This window comes from Carassius carassius, chromosome 3 (assembly GCF_963082965.1).
Source record: "Carassius carassius chromosome 3, fCarCar2.1, whole genome shotgun sequence".
In the NCBI taxonomy this organism is placed as follows: Eukaryota; Metazoa; Chordata; class Actinopteri; order Cypriniformes; family Cyprinidae; genus Carassius; species Carassius carassius.
This window is the reverse complement of record NC_081757.1, coordinates 4,587,997-4,611,354: the sequence shown is the minus strand read 5'-3', so window position 1 is coordinate 4,611,354 and position 23,358 is coordinate 4,587,997. Positions and strand designations below refer to the sequence as shown.

Genomic DNA, 23,358 nt, shown 5'->3' with positions numbered 1-23,358 from the left:
AATAGGCTTACGATTGCGTCATAACCACTCGACTCTCTGTCGCACAGTAGAGAAATTACCGTACAGACAAGAGGAGACGTCAAGAGAGAAACCCATTTTAAAATACTATACAAAATAATTAATCAGAATACTTACTCCTGCTCACTCACGCCAAAGAACTCCCCGCTCAAGCTCACCGTCTCTGCAAGATTAACGATGGCAGTTTGCACGCACAGCTACTAGAAGATTTACATCTGTCAGACAGGTTGATGACATCATCAAGCCTTTTTTCAGTCTGCGTGTCAGAAACATAAGTGCTAAAAATCGCTAAAAATGGGCTTCACTTGTCTCAATTGAGTTCCAATGGGGTCGCTGTGTCCATTTCTTTTACTGTCTATGAGGAACTGTCTATGCTTAGGAACTTAATCATATTCAGGGATGCAAACATCGCGCTTTTCAGCGCCTCCCGTTTTTTTCACATCAGTTTGGGTGACTTGGGTCTGATTATAATTTCTCAAAGTCATCTGAAGCAATTCCATAGCTTAATGTTATGGACAGAAGACTATTTACATCATTAAATTAAAGTTTACGGAAACCTTGTTTTCCCTCCTCTGCGGCTGTCAATCATTCTCCATTCAGTATTCAAATAGCGCGCACCTCGTCTATTTACAGCAGGATGCATGGTAAAACTCTCCAATATTATATACTCACATTATAATGCTTGATTTTTAGATAAAAATGCTGTGGATTTGCATAAAATGACTTTATTTTGACATTCATATATAAATATTAAATGGTGAAATGTATGATTGCCTGATTGAATTTTATAAGAGTACTAAAAGTAATTTGTTTTTATTAACATGTTTAGATTGTGTAAAATTACTGTGTAGATTTTTTCAAGAATTACTTTTTGTATTTATTTGCATTACATTTAAATAAAATATGTTGCCATTTGTAATGTGCCCCTCTGGTTAAACACTGGCCCCTCCTTGGCCTCCCTAGTAAAAGTTGTCTAGAGCCGCCACTGCTTTCACAATTTCCATTTTCATGATCACCAGCACATCTTCCACATCTTTGCCTGCCCTTGCACATTGCCGCTACCAGTGTTGCCAAATTGGGGATATTGTCACCAAATTTAGCTACTTTCTCATTGTAACTTTCTTTTCTTTTCTTTTTTTGCGACAAGGTGCTATTTTAGCTATATTTAAATAACACCTAACCCTAAAAAAACTCTAACAAAAGGTTTCTCAGCTGTTTTTGTAGTATTAGGTGTCCTTAATAAAATACTAAAAGTTTACCAAAGTTTGACCACTAGAAAGGTGTAATTTTCAAGATGGTGCCCAAGATGGGCAGGGAGCCCATAAAATATCCTAACTCCTTCATTAGTTGACTTAGTCAAGTAATCTTGGTTTCTAACCCCCATGTTTTCTGGGTCTATGAATCCATTGGACTTGTCTAAATTGCACTGACATGATTAAATACTTATGAAATACATGGTTTTGTGAGAATACTGTAAGGTTTTATCATTGTTTGGGGGGGAACTAGAGATGTAAACAATGTAGCCTATGTCATGTAACTACTACTCAGTACCTTTTTTTTTGCTAAAACACAGACTTTACATTCAATGTAAAAGTTATTGCACCGAACAGTAACTTAAATTGGAGTTGTATAACTTTGATCATAACTTTGATCATAAAAAACCATGTATTAGCCCGAACAGAGGCAAACCTCTAAAATGGTCACTCATTTCAATTTTAATAAGGGAATAGATATGTAATACATCCTCTATAGATGTTTTTGAGTATAAAGGTAGCATTATACTAAACCCAACAAAATTAAATTCACAATTTTCAGCAATTCAGAAGATGGTAGAAGAGAATACTGACATTTGATATTGATGACTCATTGTAATGTTGTTGGCAGCACAGTGTATACCATATTGCTCAAACAAAATTCATCCTGGACTACTTAAAAGAAAGGAAAGTTCTTTATTTTTTGTAATTTAATTCAAAAAAGTAAATTTTTGTATATTCTAGATTCATTGCACACAAACAAAATATTTCAAGAGTTTTTTGTTTTAATTCTGTTTGTTACGATTTATAGCTTAGGAAAATAAAAAATTCAATATCTCAAATTCGAATATTCCATTTTGAGATTGATTAGTTTTATTAATTATGAGTATAAATACTGGGTATCTCCTGGGCTAGTTCAGAACATGCAAGCACAATTATGGGAAAGACTACTGACTTGACAGTTGTCCAGAAGACAATCATCAACATCCTCCACAAAGAGGGTAAGCCACAGAAGGTTATTGCTGAAAGGGCTGACTGTTCACAGAGTGCTGTATCAAAATATATTTATAGAAAGTTGACTGGAAGGAAAAAGTGTGGTAGGAAAAGGTGCACAAGCAACAGGGATGACCACAAACTTGAAAAGATTGTCAGGAAAAGCAGATTCAGGAACTTGGGAGAGCTTCACAAGGAGTGGACTGAAGCTGGAGTCAGTGCATCAAGAGTCACCACGCTCAGACATCTTCAAGAAAAGGGCTACAGCTGTCACATTCCTAAAACCAAGCCACTCCTAAAGCAGAACATCAGAAGCATTTCACCTCGGGTAAGGAGGAAAAGTGGTGGTGTTGGCGCAGTGGATAATAAGACATGCCTTTGGTGTGAGAGACCCGGGTTCGAATCCACTGTGAGACACCAATGTGTCCCTGAGCAAGACACTTAACCCCTAGTTGCTCCAGAGGCATGCGACCTCTGACATATATAGCAATTTTAAGTTGCTTTGGATAAAAGCATCAGATAAATAAATGTAAAAGACCTGGACTATTGCTCAGTGGTTCACAGCCCTCTTTTCAGATGAAAGTAAATTTTGCATTTAATTCGGAAATCAAGGTCTGGAGTTCGGAGGAAGACTGGAGAGGCACAGAATCCAAAGTCCAGTGTGAAGTTTCTGAAGTCAGAGATGATTTGAGTGCTGTGACGTCTGTTGGTGTTGGTTCATTATGTTTTATCAAGTCCAAAGTCAATGCATCCATCTACTAGGAGATTTTGTAGCACTTTATGCTTCTATCTGCTGACAAGATTAATGGAGATTTAATTTTACAGCAGGAATTTAGCACCTATGTCAGGGATCTAGGAGGGAGGACCCAATTGCAGTATGAGGTAGTGGTTTCATTGACAAAACAGACTGATACAAGAGGGTAGTGAAGTGAACAATAGATACCACAACAGGAAAACAGTAATCAGAAACAGCTAGGGGAGGCCACTGGGAAAGCTTCAGGAAATAACTGGCAGAATACTTGGCAACAGAAGGGGCAGCAAAACCAGGCTGATGGAGAAGACCAAACAAGGCACCACAGAGCAGAGCTCAGACACTTGTTGACCACTGACTCAGACCAAGTGCCAGGTAGGTAGAACCAGGGCAGGATACACAGGGACAGGTCAGAACTCGAACACAAGACTAGACAGGACAAAGCTCCACAAAAAACACAAATTAAACTCAAGACAAGGAAAGATATAAGCCAATTAACTAATAAAAGGTGAAGTAACAAAATAAGAAATTACCAATTCAACCAACTTAGAGAATAATCAAACAAAGCCAAGAATCAAGACTAGAAAAACTAAAATATTACAAATAAAAGCCAAAAGCAAGAACAAACAAATTTCTAAAATAAGGAGCAAGACAAAAACATAGAACTACAAGGACTAGACAAGAGCACAAGACCAACCAGAAAAGGAGACATATTCAGACAGAGACAGGGGGGGGTGAGAATGACCATGAACCAGCAAACACAAAAGGGTAAGGGGCACTATAAATAGGGAAGAAAATACATGAGGGACAGGTGAGCACAATAAGACTAACCAGGTTAACAAGAGGGTGTGGTAAAAAGGAAACAAGGAGGAGGGGCTAAAGGAGTTTGGCTGAAAACAATTAACAAGGCCATGTGCTGACACTAGACACAAGAAACAAATCATAAAACAAAGTGACAGTGCAAAACCCTGGCAACCTACCCACAGTGTGATTGGCTGACCATGATATTACTGTGCTTGATTGGCCAGCCAACTCACCTGACCTGAACCTCACAGAGAATCTATGGGGTATTGTGAAGAGGAAGATCAGTAACATCTTAAAAACAATGCAGAGGAGCTAAAGGCCATTATCAAAACAACCTGCAGTGTCACAGACAGTAATTGCAAAAGGAGCCCCAACCAATTATTGAGTGCATAATTAAACCTACTTTGGAGATCTTGAACATTTCTGTTTTGTAAATCTATTTTTGATTGATCTTTGAGAAAATATTATAATTTTTTGTAAGTCGTAACCATCAGAACTCAAACAAAAAACTCTTTAAATATTTCAGTTTGTGTGCAATGAATCTAGAATATAAAAAAGTTAGCTTTTTAAATTAAATTACAAAAAAAAACAAAGAACTTTCCATAATATTCTATTTTTTTTACATGTTTTTTTAAACATACATTACTTAAGGGAAATTGCACATTTTTCCCATAAATATGCTTGTAACCAATTGCTTTAATATATAATTGGACTTGTAATCACTTATCTATCATGCAAATATTCTAATTAGAATATTACATGGCCAAAACATGTATCAGACACCAATATCTCTGGTCTAGGAGGAATACAAAGTCATTTAAAATGGTCATTTTAAGGACCTGGCGGCTGCCATTTTGAAAACGGGGCCTTTCTTGGAGTCAAACTTTGGTAAACTTTTAGTATGTTTTTAAGTACATTTGATACTACTGTAAACCACTGAGAAACCTTTTGTTAGAATTTTTTTGGGGTCAAGACATATTTGCATCTGACTATAAGGGCAATGTATGAACATCTTGTTTTAACCATGGACACAAATGTTATACCACAAATCATGCACAGTCATGTCAACCAGATACTGAGAGACACAGTGCATCATTGTGTCATGTGTGCTGGGATGCAGTATTTTGAACTTACTTTGTAGTTATAGAGTGTGTTGACTGAAATAAGATTGTACGAATAAAGTTTTTGTTTTTGGAGAATCATATTATCTCTTATTGTTGTATTTGAGTAGGACAGGGATGCACTTTGGTGACACATAAAACAAATTCCCAACATTATGTGTCTTTTCCATCATGTTTGATGTGCTTGATCGCCATTATTTCCTAATTCCACTTCAGAATATTTGTTACACATAATCTGTTGTTATATTTCTTAACTGTGATCATTTTTAATATATATATATATACACACTTTCATTTATCTTTTCCAAATTTACCTGTCTTTTTTCACTTTGTTTTCATATTTGGCGACTTTTAGTGAAAAATGGAGACTTTTGAGGATGGTTCTAGAGATTTTCTGAGGGGGTTAGCAACACTGCCGCTATATGTCAAAATTTTTGACATTAAAAGCATCTTAGTGGCGGAGGAATATAAGGTCTTACCTCATAACTCATATATCCAACATACACTTTGGAAGGCAGATTTTCTTCTTCGAATTTCCTTAATCTGCTCCATTAGGATCCCAGTAATCACTCCTTGTATCATGTTCTTTTAAAAAAAAAATGTTTCTTGTACCTTTTCCCCTTCAATTTGATTTATTTTGGCACCTTTTTCTTGCTGTTTTCTATTTTTGCAAAATATCATTAATGATCATTAATTAATTTGCACTTTTGACATCCCCTACCAGTTTACTGCTTTAGTTAACTATTGACCAAATGAAGCACCATCTTGATCCAGCTTCCAGTATAACTTCTATTCTTCGATACGATCTCTATCTTCAGCTCAACTTTGCTCAATTATCTGTACATTCCGACATAGACATTCACAGTCTGGCCACACCCAAAGCACCTCCAAAGGGACAACACGCTTTGGTGCGTCCGCCTTCAGATAAAACCATTTACACGGAAGATTTGCTTGATAAGTCTGTGTGTGCTGACTGGCTGAGGACATCATTTGGGTACTTCAGGGAATCTCGACTGTAGTTTAGTAACGTTATAGAAAAAAAGATATAACTTAATTTTAAACGTAAAAATGACGGAAGATCATGACTGGGACGAAGATTTGGAAGAAGCAGACGCCGCGATAGCAAGAGTCTTCCAACACTTGAGTATTGACTTTAATCTTTTTTTATTTTTTATTTAAATATTTATTGATGTGTTAGAGATAATGCTAAAAAATAAGATTATTTGATGCTGGGATATGAAAAACAACGATAGCAAAACCGAAAGTGAAATTTACGACTAACTTTGAAAGTGAAGTTGACCAAAAAAAAAAAAATTGTATTATTGCTTTTAAAATCCAGATGTCCACAAACAGCATACTGGGGAATCAGGTCGTAATTCTGAAGTAGGGCCATCAAATGAAAGAGTGGACTTCGGTGAGTTGACAAGCTATCTCCATCGATCAAATTAAGCGGCATTTTAATAGGAATTAAATTTCAGCATTTGGTCTGTGTGTGTAGGCTACTTTAAGTATTTTGTTGTTGTTGTATTAGTTGCATTGCCCTGTGGTCATCGAATGCCGACAGACTATGTTGTTGCTTGGTTCAAGTATTATCTTAAACAGGTTAGTGTATATTATTTAAACTTTTCACATATTGACTGAGTTTAATGCCTGTGCTACAATTTTATCTTCAACTTGTTCTTGTCTTTCAGAAAAAGACTGCGTTTTCTTGCCCTCGCAAATCCTGCAGTGTGAATCTCTCTTATCAGGACATCTGTCAGCTGATACCACTGACAGACAAACAAAGGGAATTCCTTGAGGAGAATCTCGCTGTACTTTTTGCTAGAAGAATGTTTGACTTTAAAGCCGTAAGATATATCATTTTGTCTGCTGTTTGCACGCATATGGCCTCTTACACAACAAGTCATCTTTATTTATATAGCACTTTTAACAATACAGACGGTGTCAAAACAGCTTTACAGTATTAAATAGGAAACTAGTGTGTAATAATGCAAAAGGACAACAGTAAACCCTCAATTTTCAATTAAAGTGAGTTCATTCATTGATGTCATCATCCAGCTCATATAGCATCAATAGTATCTGTGCAATAAAGTGCAGAAAGTATCCAAAACACATCTGCTTGTCAATGCTGCAGTGTCCAGGATGTCAGTCTAATGTGGAAAGACGAGATCGAGGTAACCTTTGTGTAAACTGCACTATCTGCACGGCCAACCTGAAACGAAATTACTACTTCTGCTGGAACTGCCGCAGGGAATGGAAGGGGCCGACCAATAATGCTGTGCGGTGTGAAAATAATAACTGTGGACAGAGAATGGTACAGAGAACTGAATTTACAAAATAAATGTGTTTTTTCAAACATATCACCTTTTCTGACAACATATTACGATTTGTTGCATCCGAACAGAGAACTTCAGATCCACTTACACCATGCACGCCTGAGTTTAAAAAGAAAATGCTTCAAGAAAAGGGAGATGATGTAAGTTATCATTAAAACACATATCTTGGTAATGAATGAGAGAAAGAACTATGTCTATGTGTTTGTTGTATATTTTTTTTTATTGTGTCTTTTTTTATGTTAAAATATTATGTGCAAATTAATAATAATACAATTCTTCTTCTCCGTCTAGATATACCCAGTAAAAGACAAATCCACGGACAGGAAACGTTTGGCACTGCTTATCAACAATGTAGAATTTAGAAACTTAAATGACAGGGCTGGGGCAGACAAGGATGAGCTGAGTATGGAAGTGCTGCTTAAAGCTCTGGGTTACACTGTGATCACACTCAGAGACCTCAGTGCACAGGTGCATTTCACTGTATTTAAACCATATAAGCCAACTTTTTTTTTTCTTTTTGATATTTGATATTGATGCTCTGATGTTCAGGGTATGCATGCTGCCTTGCAAGACTTCGCCCAGCGAAAGGAACACGTTAAATCGGACAGCTGCTTTGTGGTGTTGATGTCCCATGGAGACGCCCGTGGAATCTGTGGGGTTTTTGATAATGAAGATGAAGAGGACATTTTTAAAACAGATGAAATTTTTAATAGCTTGAACACTCCGAACTGTGCTGGATTGTTGGACAAGCCAAAAATCATCCTCATCCAGGCGTGTAGGGGTGGTGAGTTACAAAATAATATTTAAGGGGGAAAAAAAGGGTTGTTAAGCTCAACTCTTTAAAATGTTGTCATATTTGATTTGTCAGAGCCTCATCCATTTCAAGCAACATTCTTTGCCAAATGATTATATTGATTATATTTGATATATCTTTTGCCTCATATTATAGATGAAGAAGGCAGTGTGTATGTCCAGGATGCTGTGCCGACACGCAAAAGAGCAAAAGAGCACCGTGAAAAAGACTTCTGCTGCCTGAGATCCTGTACTCCAGGTGGATATTTCTGCACATTATTCTGCTCCATTTACTATAGGATTAGATGAAACACACTAAAACTGATTAAAATTCTGTCATCATTTACATTATTTACATGTTCATCCTCAAGTTCCAAATCAATTTGAGTTTCATTCCTTCGCAAAATTTGAAGAATGTGACCGAACAGTTACTGTTTCCCATGAACTTCCATAGTATGGGCGGTGGGGGGGGGGGGGGGGGGTGGCTACTTTTAAAGTCAAAGGGAAACGGGAACAGTTTGGTTACATTTTCCAAAATATTTTCTTTGGTGTTCAGCAGCAGAAAGAAATGATGATAGGATCTTCATTTCTGGGTAAAGTGTCACTTTAATGCTGACTCCTGGATATACTGTGTTAGAATTGTTTTATTTAATTTGCGTCTAAGCAATGATGTTCAGTCAAACCGTCTAAGTCATCATTTGTATTCTCTACAGATACTGCGTCCTACAGAAACCAAGAGAGAGGCTCACATTTCATCCAAAACATTGTGGAAATATTTAATCAGGATGCCCACCAGGACGACATCGAGGAGCTCTTCAGAAAGGCAAAGTCACATTGTTTAGCAACACAGACATCAGTGCTGATATGTGTTATTTTTGATGGTTGATTGAATAGTTGATGTTTACTTCCTTGTTATTTAGTATTGTTATCAGTAGTATTGCATATCAGTACCCATAACTAGCCAAATACCAAGAAAGTTATTTATTTTTTTTAGGTTATGTGTAGTCTGTTATGTTGTAATATTTATTTTTTTATTTTTTTAACAGGTCATTAAGAAGTTTAAGATGTCGCATCCTTGTCAGATGCCATGCAAGGACAGAGCAACATTATCTAAGAGATTCTACCTCTTCCCTGGCTTGTAGGACACAGCAACCACAACTTCTGACCTCATTAACATAAGTTATGCGCCTCAGTATTGTCATCTCAGGTGTTCATGTTTGCAGAAAACAATGATTTTCCACGTTCATATAGTCCTTGATTATGAAAGTAAACAGATTTATCTTGTAATCCAGCTTGAAACTTGACTTATAAAAAGAATATTTTACAAATAAAGCTAAAAACAGTTGATTAAAGCATGGGCAAACTTATGAGCTAGTTCTATCATACTTAAGTAATGCTCTCCATGTTATACTATTTTCCTACATTTTTATTAAAAATTATTCATTTTTATTTAAACGGACAGTAATTCTCAATGTTGTAGCCTACGTTATATTCCATGTGCAGGTGTTTCCGTTTTAATAAGAATGTTTCCTATGAGTTCATGAAATACAGCGTGTAGCTAATAAAAGCTGGTTTTGGAAATCTCTTTTTATACCTGCTTTGGTGAAATCATGGATCTGAAATTGCTGGCACAGCAAATGCACATCCTTGTTATGTTGTGAGAAATGGGCTTACTACAGGGTTGAGTTAATAAATTAATTAGGTCTAAAACATATGAAACATATCAGGTCTAAAACATATGAGAAATAATATGCTTTGAGGCTTCAAATGCAAATACATGCAAATTACCGCAGTTTCATTGGTTGCTCTCGCCAAGAAGTCGTTCCTAGTTTCCTATCTAGATCGTCCCAAGTTTCCAGTTTTGTTTTGATTGCATGTGATTCAGCTCTCGATATCTTCTTTCTCTCTTTCTTTGGTTGACGATTAAGCGACTGAATCCATCACTAAAGGGTAAGAACATAGTACATTTGATTAGACTTAATTTGATTAGACATGGATACGATTAAAAAAATTGATGCACTGAATTGTAAAGACAGTTTAGCAATGGTTTTACGAACGATTTCACAAAGTTGTCTTGAGTATTTGAAACTTTATGCTTTATACTTTATAACTTTATACTTTATATATATATATATGTGTGTATTACATAGGATTTGATTCTTGATTCGTGTATATGCTATAAACCTGAAAATCAAGGTTGACTAAGCCAGGATTGGCTATAGACCCTAAGGCAAAACTAATATGCTACACACCCAAACTTGTCATGACAAGAGGTATATGGCTTTATGATGCTTTCAACTTCATCAGACACATTTTTTACATTGTTAATTGCAATAAATAAACAACTTCTTGTCTAAAACAATCCAAAACATTTACCAGTGTGAATCGTTTTGTTTAATTTAGGGAAAAAACAAAAATGCCAGATGTGCTTGTTAGATTTTAGCATGAATAACAACAGCATTATAGGATGACATTTTAAATAATGTAATTTACTTTTATAATTTGAAATTCTGGAGCTAATGAAAAGTTTGACTGAAATGTGTTTTTCCCCCTTCTAGTTCTATTTGTCTGCAAAATCCATTTGCTATAACTGAAGGTTTTTTGTTTATGATTTTAGCTGTAAAATCATGGCTTCCTTCAGCAGTGTGTCTAAAAATAGCTTCACATGTTCCATATGTCTGGACGTGTTCACTGACCCTGTAACCACTTCCTGTGGCCACAACTTCTGCATGGTCTGCATCAGGAGCCACAGAGACCACAGTCCATGCCCAAGGTGTCCACTGTGTGGGAGGGAATTGGACTCAAAACAAGATCTTAACATAAACAGAACCATTAAAGAAATTGCAGAGGACATCAAAAGGAAACGTGTCCAGGGGGAGCCTCAAGTGTCCTGTGACAGTTGCCCACAGAAAAAAATGCGGTTTGCTATTAAGTCATGCTTACACTGTGGAACATCTTTCTGCGAGTCTCACTTGGAGCCCCATAAAACTGCAGAAAAACTCAGGAAACACAAACTAATTAACCCTGTGAAGAATCTTGAAGAACACATTTGCAAGAATCATGAAAGACCTCTGGATCTTTACTGTAGAGATGATCAGACGGCCATCTGTCAGTTCTGCACCGAGAGTGACCACAAGACTCATAATACTGTTCCTCTGGAGAAGGAGAGTTCGGTAATTCTATCTAAATATGAAAATGAACAAAATGCAACTAAATGCATGCTGATGCTATACTACCTCCATTTCTTATTCCTCAGAAATTGCTGATGAATAAAAAGAGTGTGGTGCAGCAGAAAATTCAGGACAAGTTGCGGAAGATAAAAGAAATTAAACATTCTTTGAGGTTTAACAAAGTACGTGGCATTGATTTGATTAATAGGATTTTATTTCTGAAGATATTATGCATTGCTGTTAAACTTGTTTTGTCAATCAACTTCCTCAAGATTATTTAGTTTTTGTAAGCGCATGCTTTGACAGGGTTGTGATGATTTTCCATTTAAATCTTCTTAACAGCAAGCCAATGAGAAGGAGACTGAAGAGAACATCAAGTTTTTTAAGGACGTTTTTGACAGAAGCAATACGGAGTTACTTGAGCTCACAGAGAAAAATCATAAAGAAACAGAAAGACGAGGAGAACAGCTCATCAGAGAGCTAGATGAAGAGATCGTGGAGCTAAAGAAAAGACAAACTGAGCTGGAGAAGCTGTCGCGTCCAATGGATTTTACACAAGTCAGTCTTTCTCAACAAACCATGGTAAGAAATGAAGCCACATACACACTTGGCTTAAGGGTCTTTTTCCCCCCTCTGTTGTAGATTATTAGCCTCCTGCGAAACCCCAAATATACCAGCCGCTCGAAAACCATCAGCATTAGCACTCTTGAACATGGAGGTATTCTGAGGAAGACCATATCTAATCTTCAGAGCATCCTGGATGAGAAAATGAGAGAAACTGGTAAATATTCACCATGTAACCAATCATATTTACTCCATACACTCTTTAATCAGACAGAAACAGTTTTTTTTCTTCATTCTTGTTGTAGTTGGCAGAGAGCTGCGGAGTATAAAACATTATGCAGGTATGGTAAATCTGACTGCTTAAAGTTACATTTAGCAAAAGTTAAACTCTAAAGGCCCATTCATACTAAAAATAGGTGACTATAGAGGTAACAATAACTATATCCGCACCAATGGACAATAACTGTTTATTTGAAACAGTGCTGCTGTGATTATATTGGCGGCCTTTAATTTTACTAAAAGTGAAATATTGACTTGGTCAGAAGTTAACATGAACCTTTATATAATTTTTCAGTGGATGTGACACTTGACCCTGACACGGCTCATCCTGAGCTCATGCTGTCTGACGATGGGAAAAAAGTTTGGAATACAGGCAAGTCAAAGAAGATTCCTGACACCCCAAAAAGGTTTGATTTTTGCTCATGTGTCTTAGGAAAGGAGGGGTTCTCCTCACAGAAATTTTACTATGAGGTTCAAGTCAGTGGTATGGAGTGGGATTTAGGTGTGGCAGAAGAATCCATTGAAAGAAAAGGGGAAATTGGGCTCACCCCAGAGAAAGGATATTGGACTATATGGCTGAGGAACAGGGATGAGTATGCAGCGAATGATTGCACCCCTGTCCCTCTCACCTTGAGAGAGAAGCCAGTGAAAGTGGGAGTGTTTGTGGATTTTGAGGAGGGTTTGGTCTCTTTTTATGATGTTGAAGCCAGGTATCATATCTATTCTTTCACTGGACAGTCTTTTCCTGGAAAGCTCTATCCGTATTTCATGTCTGAAGAATGTGAGAATGGGCAGAACTCCGATCCTCTGATCATTACACCTGTTGACTCAGTCGAATAAATCATTTTTTAAAAGAACTGTTCAAATGAATTGTTATGAGTCTTTGCAGTCTTAACCCTCTCAGACCTAAATGATGTTAAATGCTAATATGACAATACTTTATTTCTTGGAAGCAGGTACGGTTATAAATTCTAAATGTATAAGATTAATACACATTTAATACAAAGAAACAAATATGTGGTTAAAGCGTTAGATTCATTAAGTTCCATTTATGTTGTTTATTTTCAATTTTCAGAAATTGTTATGAATGTTGATTATATGTTGTTTATAATATCAGCATTCTACAAGAACTTCATTTATCAGTTAAATGTTTTTAAATCAATAATGTACAAAAACATGCAGTGATTCACCACATTCCGAATGATTTCATCTTCCCCTCATTATTCACAGTTTTTGTGTAATTTTGTCTGTAAGACTCAAGATGTTTGATCTTTTTAATGTTATATGGAGTTTTGTCTTCTTCATCTTCTTCTAGTACAATGCTTTAATTCTCTTTTTGAATGTCATGCTGCTAAGTTTTTAAGCAGTTCTGGGGTGTAATTGTGACCAATAGTGATGTCAATGACACTTGTTCTGACAACCACAGACCACTTTACCAGGCTCTCTGTGTGTTTTGAAATAAATGTGTCAATGGTTTGCTCAATTCTGTCATGCTTTCTCCCATTTGTGAAGATAATTGTCATATGTTTTATAGTTGCTGAATGTAGTCATTTTCTGAAGGCATGGAAAAGACCTTGTTGATCGCTACATTTACTTATTGGTGTGAACCAGAGAATCACATTGGGGCCAGGGTCACATAATTCAATCCATCTTTACATTTCCTTTCTCAAACTCAATTCTTCAAGGCAAAAGAGATTTGGAGTGTCCACTATACAGTGATCTTTTCCACTGTCTTTGCCATGGACTCTTTGGTCACAGTCTCTGATCCACTTCCATTAGGAAGTAATTTCCACCAAGGATGATGTTGCCTACTGTACTTTTCCCAGATCTGGAAGGCCCAATTAAAATGATCCTTTAAGGATGTGTTCTATATATTAGCTATAAGCTAATCAAACCAACAAACAAATGTACCTGTGTTACAGTACAGATATCAAAACGGTACCATATTTCATTTTCATAAGATCTGATGATTGCATCCTAGTGTCCACCAGTGTATCAACCCTTATGGTTGATAACGGCATAAAGATCATATTTAGGCCAATTATCCCAAAGAGACAGACCGAGGTTTTTTATGTTTACCGTTGGTATGATGATTTATTATTGATACCTCATTGGAGGTACTTGGAGGTAAACTGAGAGGTACATCCAGATGACATTCATTCTTGTTGTATCTCATCTGTATGTAATCAAAGTCAAACCTCTTTAGATGCAGAGTGAGAAAAGGGATATTCATCTATTTCACTCCACTGCAAGAGTTAGGAAATTGCAAGGAAACAAATAATCTGAATGGGTGATGGATGTTTACATTTTCATTGAGCCTCTGTTTCTGTTTTTTTGGTCACATTCATCACAGTACATCCAGTCATTACTAAAGTGATCAGCGAAAAGAAAAAAATAAGTAGAATGTTCGTAAAGAACTGTATAGCATTAGGCAGTAATCACAATACTGCATTTATAAAAACGTTTTATGGTTATTCCATTCATTTTAACTCACCACCGCCCCTCTGAATTTGGGGGTCATGAATAGACATTGAAATACTGCATTTAAATAGCAGGTGGCACCTTGATTTTTCCAGCCATTTATATTGGAATTAGTTCCTGAATAAAGAAGTAACACACGTAACACACTGAATTCCATTAAGTCGAGAGGGATACAACAATAGCGATATCACAAAGAAAACTAATAGTGAATTAAATGATTGACTATTTGAATATGCATCGAATATGACTATTTTGCATCCGAATTGACCTCAGATGAAAGTTGCATTTGCTTCTGGTACATGGAAGAAATTCACAAGAGGACAAGCACAGTCCTGCCGATTAATCACCTCATTGCCTACCAATAAACACGTCCAACAAAAAGTTAGTTTTACTTTCGAATTCGCGCCTTAAAGAATTTTAAATGCTTAAAATCATTCAAAACTGATCATTTTATTAGGATATAATATAATTAATTTAAGAGAAGAAGAAAAAAGCTAAGCAGGAGTTATTAATTGTAGCCTAGGCTACTTAATAAAATAGACTCAAAGAAGTAACGATCATAACACTTAAAATCAAAGATCATTTTCTTCATGGATAAAATTCCTGAGAAGGTTTTCAAATACTGCTATGATTATCCAGTTCACAGGTTAAAGATCCCCATTTACAATATCCAACAGACCCCACATTCTTAATAGGACTATACATAGGCTAGCTAACAACAAATTGATTCATAAGCCAATAAATGTAGAAGTGTCTCTGTGTTTAAAACGTTTCTCGTCCTGTCGACGAGATTCTTAAGGTGGAGTTCTTTCCGGCAGGGACTCAGTCCTTCTTAACTTGTTTGGAAACCTCCGGGTAGACGCAAGACCATGAAGAGAGTGGAGCGATCCTTAATTTGGTGGTCTAAAAACGTGTCCGCGTCTTCTAGTTGTTTATCTGTGTACAGCAGCCTCAGGGACGATGGATCATCCCCTATGGTGAGATATAAGAAGGAAGTTTAAAACGTTCGAATAGAATTAGGCTATGTTATTAGAAAAAATAAAAGTATAGGCTACATTCAATTATAGTCTCCGTTCTCCACAAATGCTTAAATTAGGATATTGTGTATAATTAGGCTATAGCTCTTTTTTTTTTTTTTCTAGGATGGCCACCATCGGTTACAAACGTGACCGGAAATAAAACGACTAACTTTTTAAGCAATGTAGGCTATAACTTACTATGTAGGCTATTTAATTACACTTTGACTAAATGGATTAACATGTAGTATTTGATCTTACCTGCTTGTCCGGGCAATTTTTCTGCTACTTTCTTTTTGAATTGCAAAATTGTCATTTTGTTGAATTCTTCCTCTGATGTCGCAACATCGACCGTTTTCTTCTCCCCCTTTATCCCGACCACTATGATCTGGAAGATCTTTCCCATTTTAGGAGAGCACCTATGAAAGTTAGGCTACTGCAAACAAAACAACCTCTGAACCGCGGACGTTTCACTTTCTGTTTTATACGCTTGAGTGTTGACGCCCTATAGCCTATACTGTTTGATAAAAAATAAATAGGTTCATATTCTTTGCTCTTAAGATAATAACAATTAGAAAACAAATCAAACTATTTACTTTTGTCGTTCAAATGTCTCTTTAATTTATTAATTTATTCTGTATGTAGGTTCGCCTATATAAGCTGCAGCAAAGACGAAACACAAACGCTGGTAATTTAGCTACTCATTTTAGCCCATAACTTAACGTGACAGGCATCTCAACCCCTCTGCTGAGAAGCCATGTGACAAACTAGAAAGAGAACATAACTCTGTCAGCATATAACCTGTTTAATTTCTAAACCGCCTGCTGGAGAAACATGACGGAACAACAGCGAGAAGAAAAACGCTACGATCCCGACGACAAAACACTTAAGTTTGTAACGCGCCAGGATGACAGAAGTATGCATATAGCCTCACATTTATGTAAACTCACGTTAGATGAAGATGACAGTCATCTGGGTAGGGTTTCTTTTTGCTTTACATATAGAATATATGCAGAGAGAATTCTAAAACAAGTGCGCTTTGTCTAGTTGCATATTGACAACGCTTATAAAAAGAATAACAAAAATCTCAGAGCAATTTAATAGCCTATTAAACATAGGGAAGCTATTTTTAAGGCAATGTTTAGGCTACTTTCCAGTTCATCACACTTGAAATGGTGAAGTCGAGTTCATTGCACAAAGTGACCAGACATTTTGGTAAACTGATTATCTATGTATTGCTTAAAGAAACTTTGTATTTATTTATTTTTAATTCTAGTGATTGTATGCTATGATGAGTCATTAGTCCAGAATTTCCATGCGATCATTTAAGTGGTTACTCTGCATCCTTAGAATGTTGCATTAAATTAAATTTATGATATGATTATTAATATTTGTCTTGAACCCTAAGACACCAGTTAGCCTAACTATTTCAGCTGGGGGTGATGACCCCGAGACTCGTCGTGCTGAGATGTCATGCACCCATGCAGTGACTCCACAGTCACTTACTGTGTGGTGTCATAGTCTGCTGGACCAGGTAAGATGTTTATTCAAACTAAAGAATCAGTTCTTGTTAAAATGCACATACAGTAAACTAATAGCATATCATATTCACAGGGTCAGCACAAGTTCCTATGCCCTGCACTTAAAGAAGGCACACTACAAAGATGCCATGCAGAATGGCCCTATGTGGAAGTGCAGAGGTGAGCTGTACTGACTCAAGAGGAGCAGAGCCATTTTGAAGTGACGATGGCTGTCCTTGCTGCAGCCGAGTACTGCAAACACAAAACAGTGAGTTACTGGCATGAATCACAACATATAAGCAATAATAATTGAATTCTTTAATAGATTCATAAAAGTCAGCACTCCGTTTTTTTTGTAATTCCATGAACAGTTTTTTAACTTTATCTTCAGTGTCCTGGATGTCAGACATTCGTCGAGGGAGCTGACATTATCAACCTCTGTGTCATGTGCAAAATCTGCATGGCTGAGAAGGGTCAGACATTTCATTTCTGCTGGCAGTGTATGAGAGAGTGGAAAGGCCCAGGCCCTCGATCTGACTGCTGTAACAATCCCGGCTGCACTAATCCTGACATTGAAAAGCTGGCAAAATGTTGTTATATATCGCTACCTGAAGTCAATAATGTGAGCTGTCCCTCAATGCGAGATTGCCCCACTTGTGGAATCCTTGTGGAGCATGACACAGCAGGGTGTAAGAATGTCATATGTAATCGCTGCAGAGTAGAATTCTGCTTTGTTTGCTTGAAAGTTACTCAAGAGTGCTTGAAAACAAGCAGTTACTTCATTGCCTGTTCAGATGGGGTTGCGCCACGGCAGACTTCCATTCCTTCCTGGAGAAGAAACTGAAAACCATTGAAGAAACCAAACAAAATGATGTTAACGTGACATGATAAAATGTGAAAACTCTGTAGCTTGAATGCATTGTAAATTGCTTTGGATTAAAGTGTGTAGTACCATGTAGTAAACTATATTTAAATGTTTATTCCTTTTGTGCATAAAAAAAAAAAATCATCCACAGTATTTAAGGTCAAGGCTTTCTGTCCATTGTTCTTATATTGACAGTTTTATTCTCTCAATAGAATGGCATGTTCTTCACAACTTAACTATTTGCTCGCTCATGCAGAGGCATAAGTGAGTGAATTTGAAGATGTTTTCATTTTAGAATGGTCACATGACAAAATGTTCTGACAAAGTTAACTGAGAAATATTGTTCCACGGTATATTTAATCTATATTTAATGCTAAAAACAAACGCAGGAAAAAAATTATAGAAAATGTAAACAACTGTTGCTTAGTATGTAAGGTAAAAATAATAATAATAATAAAACCTTTGTCGGTTCAAGTATAGTCATGTGACAAAGGTGACATTTGAAATGCAATTTCCCTTAAAGTCTTTAAGGTTTTTGCAAATGTAAAGTAATAAAATCATGACAGATCTGATGATAGGCAGGCTTAATTGATAGAGTAGAGCTGTCACAGTTTTGGTTTCTGTTTCAATGAAACCAAAAGTCTGCTGTTTATCTGAAAACTGTGTCACTGGAAGAGGAAAACATTCCTTTATTATTCTCCAGAATTTTCCTTTTAACAAGCCAGTGACTCAAACTCAAACAATTTATGAAAATGGATTTTCCCCTTAAAGTCCAAAACATTTATGCAAATATGAACAGATCAGATTGGGTTTCCTCAAAACGTAAATGAAAAAATCTTAAATGAAATATATGAATCAATTAATGCAATAATTGTCATGCAAATTTAAAATATAAATACTGATAAAAATGTGTCATTCGGGCTGTATCTAATCTAACAACAGTATGTTTTGCTCCTAATTATGGTTCATCTCATACCTAAGTAATGACCGCAGGCCTCCCTAACCTCTTCTAAACCATTTTTTTTTTTAGAAATCGCATTAACTGCTCGCTAACAGCAGCACGTCATTTGAGAAAAGAGTGCGTGGACATACTGTACTGGGACTAACAAGTACAGACTAATAAAGAAAGACTAACAATGCCCTCTAGTGTGGCATTGTTCTCATTTATGCTTCTGAAATTCAAATTGATGTTCAAACCTGGTGCACGCACAAGCAGGAACATACATTGACAACCTTCATATGGGTTAAAAAAATGGCCAAGTATACATTTTAAAATATTTATTGGTGAAAACCAATTCAGTTAACACTTTTAATGATGTAGTCTTCATTTGTACACCGTTGTATCCCCAATATGTAATCCCCATATGGTGCACAGCATGTGATTTTAGCTCATCTTTATCTTCCAAAAGACCTCTTGGTTTTCTCCTACTTTGTAATCACCCATTTTTGCCTTTAATACTAGTGAAACTAACCTCAAAAACTGTAAGGCATCATCACAAGCCAGTATTCCTTTAATCATTCCAAAAATGATTTTCATTGTAGATTTCTACAACACCATTTGCGCAGTGCTTTGCACAGTGTTTGCCCTTTAACCTAATAACTGGTTGGGCCACCCTATACAGCAACAACTGCAATCAGGCGTTTGTGGTAACTTGCAATGGGTCTGTTAGTGTTGTGGAGGAATTCTGGTCCCCTCATCTATGGAGAATTTTTGTATTTCAGTCGCTTTGGAGGGTTTTCGAGCATGAACCGCCTTTTTAAGGTCATGCCACAGCATCTCAAAAGGATTCAGGTCAGGAGTTTGACTAGGCCACGCCAAAGTCTTCATTTTGTTTTTCTTCAGCCATTCAGAGGTGGACTTGCTGGTGTGTTTTAGATCATTGTCCTGCTGCAGATCCCAAGTTCGCTTCAGCTTGAGGTTTTTCCCAGCAGGACTTTTTGGTTCAGAATTCATGGTTCCATTTATCACAGCAAGTCTTCCAGGTCCTAAAGCAGCAAAACAGCCCCAGACCATCACACTACCACCACATTGCTATGATGGTCTTTTCAGAATCAGAATCAGAATCAGAATGAGCTTTATTGCCAGGTATGTTCACACATACGAGGAATTTGTTTTCGTGACAGAGCTCCGCAGTGCAACATAACAGCGACAGAACAAAAAACACAATAAGGAATAAAAATACAAAAAAATACAAATAGGTGGGTAAGGATTGACAATATACAAATTGACAATGTATGGCAGGTATATTAAAATGAGCATTTATGTATGTACATGTATATTATGTGGAAAAGTTTTAACTGTACGCTAAGTATGTGTGTTGGATAAATAAGTGTATGTGTATATAAATATAAATATAAGTAGTGTAGTGTGTTCCATGTATGTACATGTATATTATGTGCAAAAGATTTAAGTGTACGCTAAGTATGTGTGTTGGATAAAAAGTGTAGTGTATATAAATATAAATAGTGTAGTGTGTCCCACAGTTATTATCAGCTGTTCATAAGATGGATTGCCTGAGGGAAGAAACTATTCCTGTGTCTGGTCGTTCTGGTGCTCAGTGCTCTGTAGCGTCGACCAGATGGCAACAGTTCAAAGAGGGAGTGTGCTGGATGTGAGGGGTCCAGAGTGATTTTAACAGCCCTTTTGCTCACTCTGGATAAGTACAGTTCTTGAATAGATGGGAGGGTTGTACCGATAATTCGCTCAGCAGTCCGGACTACCCTCTGTAGTCTTCTGAGGTCAGATTTAGAAGCGGAGCTGAACCAGACAGTTACTGAAGTGCAGAGGATGGATTCGATGATGGTGGAGTAGAACTGTTTCAGCAGATCCTGTGGCAGGTTAAACTTCCTCAGCTGGCGAAGGAAGTACAACCTCTGCTGGGCCTTTTTCACAATGGAGTCAATGTGAATGTCCCACTTCAGGTCCTGAGAGATAGTGGTGCCCAGGAACCTGAATGACTCCACTGCAGTCACAGTGCTGTTCATGATGGTGAGTGGGGGGAGTGCAGGGGGGTTTCTCCTGAAGTCCACGATCATCTCCACTGTTTTGAGCGTGTTAAGCTCCAGGTTGTTGAGAGTGCACCAGACAGCCAGCTCTTTAACCTCCTGTCTGTAAGCAGACTCGTCACCGTCCTGAATAAGGCCGATGAGTGTGGTGTCATCTGCAAACTTCAGGAGCTTGACAGAGGTGTCCTTAGATGTGCAATCGTTAGTGTACAGGGAGAAGAGCAGTGGGGAGAGAACACAGCCCTGGGGAGCTCCGGTGCTGATTGTACGGGTGCTGGATGTGTATTTTCCTAGTCTCACTAGCTGCTGCCTGTCTGTCAGGAAGCTGTTGATCCACTGACAGACGGAGGTGGGCACGGAGAGCTGAGTTAGTTTGGGCAAGAGGAGGTTTGGGATGATCGTGTTGAAGGCAGAGCTGAAGTCCACAAACAGGATCCTCACATAGGACCCCGGTCTGTCTAGGTGTTGCAGAACATAATGCAGTCCGATGTTTACTGCATCGTCCACAGACCTGTTTGCTCTGTAGGCAAACTGAAGAGGATCTAGCAAGGGTCCAGTGATGTCCTTCAGGTGGGCCAGCACCAGTTTTTCAAATGACTTCATGACTACAGACGTTAGAGCCACAGGCCTGTAGTCATTTAGTCCTGTAATTTTGGATTTCTTTGGGATAGGGATGATGGTGGAGCGTTTGAAGCATGAAGGGACTTCGCACAGTTCCAGCGATCTGTTGAAGATCTGTGTGAAGATGGGGGCCAGCTGGTCAGCACAGGATTTCAGACAGGCTGGTGTAACGCAATCTGGGCCTGGTGCTTTTTTCCTTTTCTGCTTCCGGCAGACCTGGCGCACCGCATCCTCGCTGATCTGTATTGCAGGTGTGGGGGAGAGGGGGGATGCAGGAGGTGTGAATGGTGAGAGCGGTTGATTGGAGAGGTGATCAGGATGGGTTGCAGGAGCTGTGAATGGTGTGAACGTTTGTTTGGAGAGGCATTCAGGGTTGGTTGCAGGAGTTGTGAATGGTGTGAATGGTTGTGTGGGGAGGTGTTCAGGGCAGGTGATGGGTGTTCTTTCAAACCTGCAGTAAAACTCGTTCAGATCGTCTGCCAGTCGTTGATTCTCCACAGTGCTGGGGGGTGGTGTCTTGTAATTGGTGATCTTCTTTAGGCTTTTCCACACTGATGCGGAGTCGTTCAAAGTGAACTGAGTCCTTATTTTTTCAGAATAATTCCTCTTTGCCACTTTGATCTCCTTTTCCAGTGTGTATTTAGCCTGTTTATACAAGACATTGTCCCCCTTCCTGTAAGCATCTTCTTTGGCCTGACGGAGCTGTCTGAGTTTTGCAGTGATCCACGGTTTGTCATTGTTGTAATTTAGTTGAGTCTTGGTAGGAATACACATATCCTCACAGAAACTGATATATGATGTTACGGTCTCTGTGAGTTCGTCCAGATCGGTGGCAGCAGCTTCAAAAACACTCCAATCAGTGAGGTCAAAACAAGATTGTAAATCCTGCTCTGCTTCATTAGTCCATCTTTTTACAGTCCTTAATACAGGTTTAGCTGATTTTAGTTTCTGCCTGTAGGTCGGTATAAGATGAACCAGAAGGTGATCAGAACGTCCCAAAGCTGCTCGTGGAACAGAGTGAAATGCATCCTTTATTGTTGTGTAACAGTGATCCAATATATTACTGTCTCTTGTGGGACAAGTAACATGCTGTCTGTATTTTGGCAGTTCACGGGAGAGATTGGCTTTATTAAAGTCCCCAAGAATGATTAAAACAGAGTCTGGGTGTTGTTGTTCTGTCTCTGTGATCTGCTCAGCGAGTTTCTGTAAAGCTGAGCTCACGTGCGCTTGAGGAGGGATGTAAACACTAACCAGAATGAACGAATGAATCTCCCACGGCGAATAGAACGGCTTGCAGTTAATGAAGAGCGTTTCGAGATTTGAGCAGCACGTCTTCTTTAACACAGTTACATCTGTACACCACCGTTCATTGATGTAAAAGCATGTCCCGCCGCCGCGCGATTTCCCCGTTGATTCTGCGTCGCGATCCGCTCTAAACAGCTGAAAGTCTGGCAGATGGAGCGCGCTGTCCGGTATGGTGTCATTCAGCCAAGTTTCCGTGAAACACAGAGCAGCAGAGTGAGAGAAATCTTTATTTGTCCGAGAGAGCAGAAGGAGTTCGTCCGTTTTGTTGGGTAGAGAGCTGAGATTTGCCAGATGGATGCTAGGCAACGGCGTTCGAAATCCGCGTTTTCTGAGTCTCACGAGCGCGCCAGCTCGCTTTCCCCATCTGCGCGTCCCCTTGAAGCGTGTGATCAGCGCAGCCGCTCCGCCGACAAGAATGTCCAGCAAAACATCAGAATAGTCGAAAACCGGTGACATATCGGGA

General features: G+C 38.0%; 3 protein-coding genes and 1 pseudogene across 3 annotated transcripts; 3 read left to right on the top strand and 1 right to left on the bottom strand.

Moving 5' to 3' along the window:
• Positions 1 to 5,803: 5,803 nt before the first annotated feature.
• On the top strand, positions 5,804 to 9,498 carry LOC132116818 (caspase a-like). Its single transcript, XM_059525686.1, has 11 exons — positions 5,804 to 6,084; positions 6,280 to 6,354; positions 6,472 to 6,542; positions 6,632 to 6,787; positions 7,075 to 7,254; positions 7,345 to 7,416; positions 7,568 to 7,744; positions 7,826 to 8,060; positions 8,226 to 8,327; positions 8,782 to 8,891; positions 9,115 to 9,498. Exons 1-11 carry the CDS (start codon positions 6,009 to 6,011, stop codon positions 9,208 to 9,210), a joined length of 1,350 nt encoding a protein of 449 aa, XP_059381669.1. The 5' UTR covers positions 5,804 to 6,008; the 3' UTR covers positions 9,211 to 9,498.
• A 370-nt stretch (positions 9,499 to 9,868) lies between these two features.
• Positions 9,869 to 13,000, top strand: LOC132116812 (E3 ubiquitin-protein ligase TRIM39-like). The gene is made up of 7 exons (XM_059525675.1): positions 9,869 to 10,018; positions 10,686 to 11,241; positions 11,325 to 11,420; positions 11,581 to 11,796; positions 11,881 to 12,019; positions 12,108 to 12,143; positions 12,377 to 13,000. Exons 2-7 carry the CDS (start codon positions 10,696 to 10,698, stop codon positions 12,919 to 12,921), a joined length of 1,578 nt encoding a protein of 525 aa, XP_059381658.1. The 5' UTR covers positions 9,869 to 10,018; positions 10,686 to 10,695; the 3' UTR covers positions 12,922 to 13,000.
• A 1,992-nt stretch (positions 13,001 to 14,992) lies between these two features.
• zgc:194655 (uncharacterized protein LOC794380 homolog) lies at positions 14,993 to 16,199 on the bottom strand. The gene is made up of 2 exons (XM_059525704.1): positions 15,840 to 16,199; positions 14,993 to 15,534 (listed from the first exon to the last, which is right to left on the bottom strand). The coding sequence occupies exons 1-2, from the start codon at positions 15,982 to 15,984 to the stop codon at positions 15,395 to 15,397; spliced, it is 285 nt and encodes a 94-aa protein (XP_059381687.1). The 5' UTR covers positions 15,985 to 16,199; the 3' UTR covers positions 14,993 to 15,394.
• A 50-nt stretch (positions 16,200 to 16,249) lies between these two features.
• On the top strand, positions 16,250 to 18,122 carry LOC132116828 (probable E3 ubiquitin-protein ligase RNF144A-A; annotated as a pseudogene).
• The last annotated feature ends 5,236 nt before the right edge of the window (positions 18,123 to 23,358 follow it).